Raw genomic sequence first — 8,522 nt, forward strand, 5'->3', positions numbered from 1 at the left:
GCGTGCGCTCGACAGGTGCTACGACAAGCAGGAGACAGGCAATTGTTAGGAAACGCGAGCGCCGTGTGCCAAAAGTCCAAAGGTCCCGCCTGATGCAGAGGTTGCCACACGCTGTGCCGAGAAATCTGTTAGCATTTTCCTCCTCCCTGATACTCCCTTCTCCGCTCTGTCATTTCGATTTCACATTCCTATATTTATCTGCCATCTGCATGTATGGGTGACCCCTTGCATATGGAACAACCTGCTGTGGGTGCATTGAAAGTACAACTCCAGAAAAGTGCGATTAGCGCAATCAGAACCATGTCCGAATTTTTGGGCCTGCTGTGTTGGGGCCAAGGGCTAATGTGATGGCCATGAGTTTTGTGGAATTTCATCCAAATACAAAAAAAAAAGAGGCCATCATTCCTGCAGTGTTGTTTCTTGCACTGGGCTGCCAAAGCACACAACCTGTTGGAGGGAGGAGTCCCTCAGGGAGGCTTCACGGTGTTGTGGCCTTTTACTAATTTGGATCTGTTGTTTGGTTTTGAAAAAAAAAAAAAGCGCAGCGCCATTTCGAAGACAGCTACAGCTGACTTACAGGAGAACTGCTCGCCAGCTTTCCCTTTATGAGAGCAGACGCTAATTAGAAGCATGTGCGTGACCCTCGCTATGGAATTCTTCATTGTTCCAGGGAATGGGAGGAAGCAGAATGGGAGCGCCGTTGTTCTATGCTCCCAGTGTTGTGTAGGCTTATACAATCAGGATTTTTGAGCCCAGCACCAACCGTCAAGTCAAATAAAAAACCTATCGCCAATTCGATTAGAAGATGGACCTATCCATCCAATCTATTTAAACAACGACGGCAGCACAGAATGTCTCTGGAGTACATGAGATTTTGTTTGCTGAAATGTCTTCCTTGGCAGATCCGAGCAATGGCGTCAATGATCGATTGGCAAAATATGACAACCTGACAACTGTTCCACACATTTATTGGCTTGGAGACACCATTTGACCCCAATTAGTAATAATTTCTTCCCTCTTCTGGCTCCACAGGGACAGAAAGGAAGTGTACCTGGGCGATGACAACGCCCTGACCTTGACTTTCAACGCCAGGAATGAGGGCGAGGGCGGCGCCTACGAGGCAGAACTCTACGTGGTGCTACCACCCGAGGCCGACTACAGCGGCATCGCCCGTAATAATGAGGTGAGCACAGCTGCTCCCCCTACTAAAAATAAAGAGCACATTCTTTGGACATGCTCACACTTTTCCCTCCACGTTTGTCCCGCAGAGCTTGACCCAGCTGACCTGCAGCTACGACACAGAGAACCAGACCCGATACCTCAGTTGTGATCTGGGAAACCCCATGAAGTCTGGCACCAGTGTAAGAGCGCCGTCGTTAGGCACTCCCCGAACAATCATGTTTTATGGCGATCAAAAAAAATGGCGTGACGTCTCGGATTTTCTCTCTGCTGTGGAAAGAGTCAAAATGTCAACCGGAGACAAGCTGCACAGAGTCAGCAGGATTTAGGAAATGTTTTGCCAGAAATCTTTTTTTCATTTTAACCGTATTTAACACAGTTATAGTGGAACTTTTGTTTGGCTTCAAATTTATGTTCCATTTTAGTTTTGGGAAGCAATAATATATTACATTTAGGCAGTAACAAAGTAACATAAGTTACAGTTTTTGTAATGGGCTTAGTTACTGAGTCTCACAACGCGTTAGCAGGAATGCAGTCCGATCCGTTTAATAAGGTAATTAATTAAATTGTCATTGTTAATAGTTATTTCCTTATTTCTGAAAAAAATAAAAAAAAGCAGCGAATGGATTGTGATGAATGAAATTGTTAGTAAAAATTAGCATTATCTAACACACTTTTGCACAAACGCCCTGAAAAACATGTCAGAATGAACTTTCTTCTGCTACTTTTTTTGTTTAAAGTATGTTTGTAAGGCACTTATGATGAATGTTCTCCTCAGCTTTGGGCAGGTCTTCGTTTCACGGTGCCTCGACTTAAAGACACGCACAAAACGGTGCAGTTTGAGCTGCAGATTCGCAGGTACTTTGCCAACAGTTTAAAAAGTCCCAAATCTTTTCTGGTTTTGAGGTCACCTTACCACACTCTTTTTCTTGGCATCTACAGTAAGAATGAGAACAACTCTCACAGCGAGGTGGCGCCTTACAAGTTGGAGGTGGTCGTCCAAGCTGAGGTCATCCTGCAAGGGTGAGGACTCCCGGGGCCTCAAGCAAGTTCTTGGTGCCTCACCAAACATGTTCTCACTCCCACCTTCTCTCTCTCTCTCTGTCTCTCCATTTTTTTTTAAGGGTGTCTCGCCCAGATAAGGTCTTCTTCCCACCGGCCAACTGGAAGGTGACCAAGAACTACGAAATGGAGCAGGAAGTGGGGCCAGCAGTGGAACACATCTATGAGGTAAGCACTTCTTTCCCCTTTCCACCTACTACTGTACTACAGTATCAGCCTGTTGATCCTGTTGACGCTGCATCGGGCGTTGTTTTGCAGTTGGTGAACAATGGCCCCAGTCGAATCAGCCACACGCTTCTGGAGCTCCGCTGCCCCTTGGCCGCCCAGCGCCACAATCTGCTTTACCCCCTTGAGTTCTCCACCGAGGGCCCCATCAACTGCACCTCCGACAGCAACGTGAACCGCCTCCAACTCAGAGTGAGTGCACTGATGCACATCTGCTCTGATTTTGACCTCTCGGAGACTCGCAGAACTTTTTAAGACCTCCTGATGATTGGCGGCACGATGTATGATTAAGTGTCTACCAGCCTGCCAGCCCCACCCGTGCCAATGCTTTGATCAACCACCTCAATGGCAGTAAATTCGCTCATCGCTGACAGCCGGCGGTGTGCCCCCTCCCTCCAAATATAAGGGAGTTGTTTGTATTTACAGATGTTGGGCAGAGTTCATCTGTGTCTTCTTTTAGGGATGGCCACGCTTCCGTGCGTCTGATTAATAGCGTGCTGACATTGGGGCCTCAGAACGGGAGGTCACTGTGGAAAATGCTTAATGCTCGTCTCTCCTTTACAGCTCCAACACACGGCAACAGAACCACCTCATCTGGGTCTGAGGGCCCAGGAGCACCGCGTGGAAAGGCGGGAGGCGCACAAGAACCCGCTCGCGCACTCGACAAACCTGGTAAGAAGGCCTTACTGACGTTTTGGATGGTGGCTCCACAATAGATCAATTTAAGTTAGTAAAAGTGAATGCTAATTCAAGTTTCACATCTGTCTTATTTAAGGATATTATGCAATGCAATTGAAAAGTGTTGCTAGCTTTTTTTTTTAACATGTCTGTGTTCGGCTTTCATCGCACTCCATCCAAGTTTGTGACTGCATACCGCAGGGCCAATGGCATTGAAAGGGAATTATTGTCAGGGTTGTCACGTTGTTGTAACTAATAACTGTGTTGAGATGGGGCCCCCTTTACATATAGTACTGGGTCCATACAGGGACCATTGACAGTCCCAGCTGCAGGTCTCCTGGTATGGATACCTGCCTCAAGTAAAGACATTGTTGTGCTGGCGTCCCAAACAGTGCCTGCCCTGTCTTCCATGTACGCACGTGATGCTCAATGCATCTTTGTCTCACTAAAGAAGCATGTTACTATGTGAGGGTTTAGAAAAGGGGTTGGCCTCTTTGAGTAATTCGCACTTGAATTTGAGAATTGGTTACACAATTGAAGGCGTTTTTCTTTTATTATACAAAATGTGTTGGCAGTCATAATGGGAAACGAGGCAACGTTATTTAATTCAGTTAGGAAGAGACCAATGCAGGGACCGCATTCAATCACCAACAACCGCGTCTGTCTGCTGCTGTTTCTTTTAATGACGTGTCGGGAACAACTTTAATTTTACCGACCTTCACATCCCGACCACAGAAGCCTACAAACGAGGATGTGTAGGACTTGGCACTGGAAAACTCCCATGTCCTTCTCATGGACCACTTGTTTTTTTTTTTGGGGGGGGGGTCTCTTGCCCTGAGCACTGAAGAGGTTTGAGTCGGAGGAAGTGGTTTGATAGCCCGCCTGTCTATTTGATTTTAATAAGTCTGTCTCACTTCGGGGCTCCTCTTGCGTTTGTCAGCCTTTTAAGTGAAGCAAAGAACTCCCGCAGGAAACCTCTGCATCTCAGGGTGGTCTGCCTCCGTTGCATGGGGCCCACGTGTTGGGCACTGAGATGATTTGTGGGAGACTCATTAGACAATCTTGAGGAGAAATAGACTGCTTTCAGCTGTTGGACAGTAATATGAAAAGGTTTCTGTTTTTTTACAGTCAGATGACATTCCTTCCAATCTAATTTGAAGCAGGCACGGTTAAGACTTCTTAACATTGGACTCCTTTGTATTTATTTGACCGACAGCAATAATGTGGCTCCCACTTGTTTGACTTGAATGTTTTTTTCTTTTTAAATACTTCACCCTTTGTGGGTCCTTCACTTGTCAGCAGCTGATTTTCTAGGTGGCCTTGAATTTACAGTGAATTTTACAGTCTTTGGCCGAACCAAATGAATTCCGGAATGCTAGTTGACAGCTGATTGGTTGTGATGAGTTTTGCATAGGAACGGATGGATATAGAAAAATCTTTACCAGGCTCAAACCATTGCTATGCTTTGTTTTTTTATTACTAACTGTACATGCAAGGTTTTTGTTTCTAATGAACATTTCTAGATATACAAACGTGTAAAAACAAGTTATGCATGCAAACAATCTTTAATGGCAAAGGTGGCGATTAGAATCAGAGGATATTGTAGAAGCAGTCATAAAAGTATATAAAAAAAAAATTGGCCAAATTAATAAACGTCACTCGTGTCATGTTTTTTTTCTTCGTCACATTATTTTCTTTTAATACCCCTTGTCAAAGCTGCTTTTGGAGTTTCTCAAAAACTTGACTTGATTTTAGGGGAACATTTTTCTAGATGTCAAATTATACAAACTCAAATTACTCAAACTAGAGTTTCCATAATAAATCACCACCAACGACTGACCTGGTGTGCTTATTAGTGGTTGCAGGTCTGTACGGTATGTAAAAATGCAAATTGTGGTCTGCCACACGGCTCAAAATTGAATATTTTTTTTGCCTTGCTTATGTAACTTCCTCCCACATTCCAAAACCATGCATGTCAGGCTCATCGATGAAATCATCCATTGGTGTGTATGAGAATGCTTGTTTGTTTATTCGTGCTCTGAGATTGGTCTTGACCTCTTTTCCAGTTCAGCTGTGACCTGCTGTCAAAAATTTGCTGTGGTGTGAAGTCAAATGAAAAGCATCTAATCAGCATGTATTGTGTTTTGTGTAGTCTTGCTCCAATGTGAACTGCTGGGCCCTGCAGTGCCAAGTGGGTCTCCTAGAGAAGGGGACCACGGCCATCCTCAAAGTGCGCTCCCGCGTCTGGGCGGAGACATTCATGGAGGTTAGTGAAGCTTTTTTTAAAATTTTTATTATATGACAGATGAGGTGTTGTGTTTTTTTGTTGTTGCTTCCTTTGAAATGATCCATTATGTCCCTTTGGAGACCCCATACATGTCTGACCCACTGCAGTATGTTTAATTGCACGCTCAAACGTGGGCGTTTCTTTGTCTCTGTTGCCACCTAGCATTTGATAGTAACACTACATGCATGTCATGTTTTCCCTGCAGAGAGCATACAAGCAGTATGTGCTGGAGTGCCTGGCCAGATACAGTGTGAAGACCATGCCCTATGCCATCCTACCCAAACATGTTCCCAGTGGACACAAAAAGGTATTTAGGATGTTTGTTTACCTATTTACATATTAATAATTATTCAACATGTAAATATTTATTATCACACAGTTACCTTTGTAAGCGTAGAAACGCATGTTAACGTTTTCAAATAATAGATTCATGCATTTATTTTATTTGTTTCACTTTTAGAGATGTAGAGGAATTTGATTCTAAGTGTGCTCATGTGGTCATCAGGTGGTGACCCCAGTGGTGTGGAACAAACCTGACATTGATAACTCGGTCCCACTATGGATCATCATCTTGGCCATTCTGGCAGGTTTGCTGCTTCTGGCCTTGCTCATCTTTGTCCTGTACAAGGTCAGTGACAATGTGAGGATGAAAAAAATCGTATTCAAGGGCTGCCATCATTGAATTGTTGCTCCGTGTCATTCGGCAGTTCGGCTTCTTCAAGAGATCCCTCCCGTACGGCACCGCCATGGAAAAAGCCCAACTCAAACCGCAGGCTGCCTCGGAGGCCTGAGCAGCCCACGCGAGCCAGGCTCCCTCTAGCAGGGCCGCAGAACCACAGAACCAGGCCACATGATTGCAAGGGAGACACACGACGGAAGATTGCAAAGCAGCAAAAAAAAACAAAAAACGAGACCACTGGAACTACTAGACTGGTCAGAAGACAATTCCAGACGTACTCCAAACCAAATGAATGTTTGTTTTGTATTTATGTTTGTCAGCAGGTCGCTTGGCAAAGTAGATCATTAGGATCATTTTTTCAATGTAGTATATGAATGCAGCTGACCTGTCCAGGATGCTCACAGGATTGTCTCCAGCGTCCAGGACAGGTTACGCAGGTATAGACAACCGCCAGGTCAGACGCTTTGTGTCCAACCGCCAGGTCAGACGCTTTGTGTCCGTTCGTGGCGGCAATCTCTCTGCCTCAGGTCTGAGGATGGTGCTGCGTTGAGTTGTTTTTGCACTCAAAGAAAATCTACTGATTCACTTCCAAAGATGCCAAAGACTGACTCGCGCTCCTCACGGGTTTTCAAGTTGCCTGCTACTGATCGCTTTGCTTGTTCGCCAGAACCTCTAAATAACTCGAGACGGGACTGGAACTGGACAAAGCCTTGCTTTAAAAGTTCCGCCAGTTTTCTGGACTCTGAAAAGTCACGATGCCTCGAACCAAAGCCCTGAACGTGACAATCAGCAGAGTTGTAGCCAACACAGAGGGTTCATGTCGAGAGCAGTTTCTGCGAGTGTGAAGGAGCCCATTTTCAGCTTGGTGTTACTGTGACATACTATTTATGACCCGTTTAACTAAGAGAGGGAAAAACAAAATCAGATCACAACCAAAAGACTGCAGGACTGAACTTGATCAAGACAAGTGTTGAGATTTCTTTTCAATTTGATTTTAGTCTTGTTCTTGGACTTTGACATGCAAATACTTTCTGACGTTTGAGTGTGATAGCGGACATGCATTTGTGTGAATGGCATATTTATGAATGTTAGTTTTATTGTATGAATTCCTCCAGCGTTCCCACCGGTAGGTCCTTGTTCATGACGACTTTCCTCCATGACATGTTGCCACATCCAAATTTTACTATCAAAACCTTGTTACAAGAAAGAAATTCAATTATCATATTTTAATAATTGAGTAATCTTTTGATTTCAGGCTCTCAAAAGGAATTCTGATTTCTTTTGCCATTATGAGCGGGACTCGTTTCTTTTGGAAAACAATGTCATCAATCCTACTTGTGTGATATTGCTTAACTGTTGTTTAGTTTTTCTTTAATTACTAAATAATACCGAATAAATAAAATAATTGGTTAATAAAACTGTTAAAAGTAAAAACACATTTTCCAATACACTAACGGCAATAAAGTTGTATGTGATTATTTTATTAATCGATGGAATAATTGTTAGAATAATCAATTATGAAACTATTCAATAGTGACAGCCCGCCCTTTCCATTGTCATTGATGAAATCTGTTGTCATTATTTGTGTCACCAGGTGGACTTTCGATCATATTACGATACTATCGTATTGCAATACTGCCGTCCCAAGTATCATATTGGCATCAGAAAAGGGCCAACCAGGCACTGGGAGCTTGTTTAGATGTGCAATATTTATAGTCAACCCCCCCCCTCCAAGTCATTGTTTTGTATGCATTCTATTTTAGTTTTGTTACGCAATCTAAAGTGTTGTTTGCGATAAGCACATATTTCATTGTTCAGGTTCGTCTTTGCTGATATTACACTTTGAATGAATTTGTCACCACTTTGTTGCACGGATAAAGATCACCAACCTTGGAGAGCTGACATGATGAATAATGATGATGCGCTGTATGGTTGCCTCTATCCCAACATGACTGTTTTACTAAACACGATTCACGTTTGTTTGCCTCACTAACCACCCCCCTCACGTACAGTATACGGATTTAATGTTTTTCAAATGGTCTACAAGATTCTTCCTAATTTATAAGAACGGGGTGTCACCTCCATCGTCCCCTGTGGTTACACCATGTGAAGGCACTGCACCTCTTGCCACCTTTATTTTGTTTTGAATTTTGGCATGTCCTAGCCTTCTTCCTTTCGTTTCCAAAAAGTCGTTGTACATATTTATGACTAGGAGAGTATTTCCAAATGGTAACTTGTGAATTTTCTCACCCCATATTGGGGATTCATTTTAATTTTGCTGGATGGAGAGGGCGCATCTTGTAGGTTAATTGTTCCTGCTATGAGTTAGAAATTTCTACTTTGTATGATTTGTATTTTAAATAAACTGTTTCCCTTTTTAACAAATCCCCTGGGGTTTAACTGAATGCACGT

At 43.5% G+C, this 8,522-nt stretch overlaps 1 protein-coding gene across 1 annotated transcript in view; it reads left to right on the forward strand.

Annotated features, from left to right (window-relative positions):
• The window catches only part of itga5 (integrin, alpha 5 (fibronectin receptor, alpha polypeptide)), a 31,169-nt gene extending 22,674 nt beyond the window's left edge, over positions 1 to 8,495 (forward strand). Inside the window, exons 20-30 of the mRNA XM_088368795.1 lie at positions 1,033 to 1,183; positions 1,269 to 1,361; positions 1,958 to 2,037; positions 2,122 to 2,202; positions 2,304 to 2,409; positions 2,500 to 2,658; positions 3,031 to 3,138; positions 5,297 to 5,410; positions 5,637 to 5,738; positions 5,937 to 6,059; positions 6,139 to 8,495. Of these exons, the coding sequence (XP_088224921.1) occupies positions 1,033 to 1,183; positions 1,269 to 1,361; positions 1,958 to 2,037; positions 2,122 to 2,202; positions 2,304 to 2,409; positions 2,500 to 2,658; positions 3,031 to 3,138; positions 5,297 to 5,410; positions 5,637 to 5,738; positions 5,937 to 6,059; positions 6,139 to 6,222 (1,201 nt within the window). The 3' untranslated portion in view covers positions 6,223 to 8,495. The remainder of the gene's footprint in view (positions 1 to 1,032; positions 1,184 to 1,268; positions 1,362 to 1,957; positions 2,038 to 2,121; positions 2,203 to 2,303; positions 2,410 to 2,499; positions 2,659 to 3,030; positions 3,139 to 5,296; positions 5,411 to 5,636; positions 5,739 to 5,936; positions 6,060 to 6,138) is intronic.
• The last annotated feature ends 27 nt before the right edge of the window (positions 8,496 to 8,522 follow it).

This window comes from Syngnathus floridae, chromosome 2, assembly GCF_059516105.1.
Source record: "Syngnathus floridae isolate MCC-2025c chromosome 2, RoL_Sflo_1.0, whole genome shotgun sequence".
NCBI classification, from domain to species: Eukaryota; Metazoa; Chordata; class Actinopteri; order Syngnathiformes; family Syngnathidae; genus Syngnathus; species Syngnathus floridae.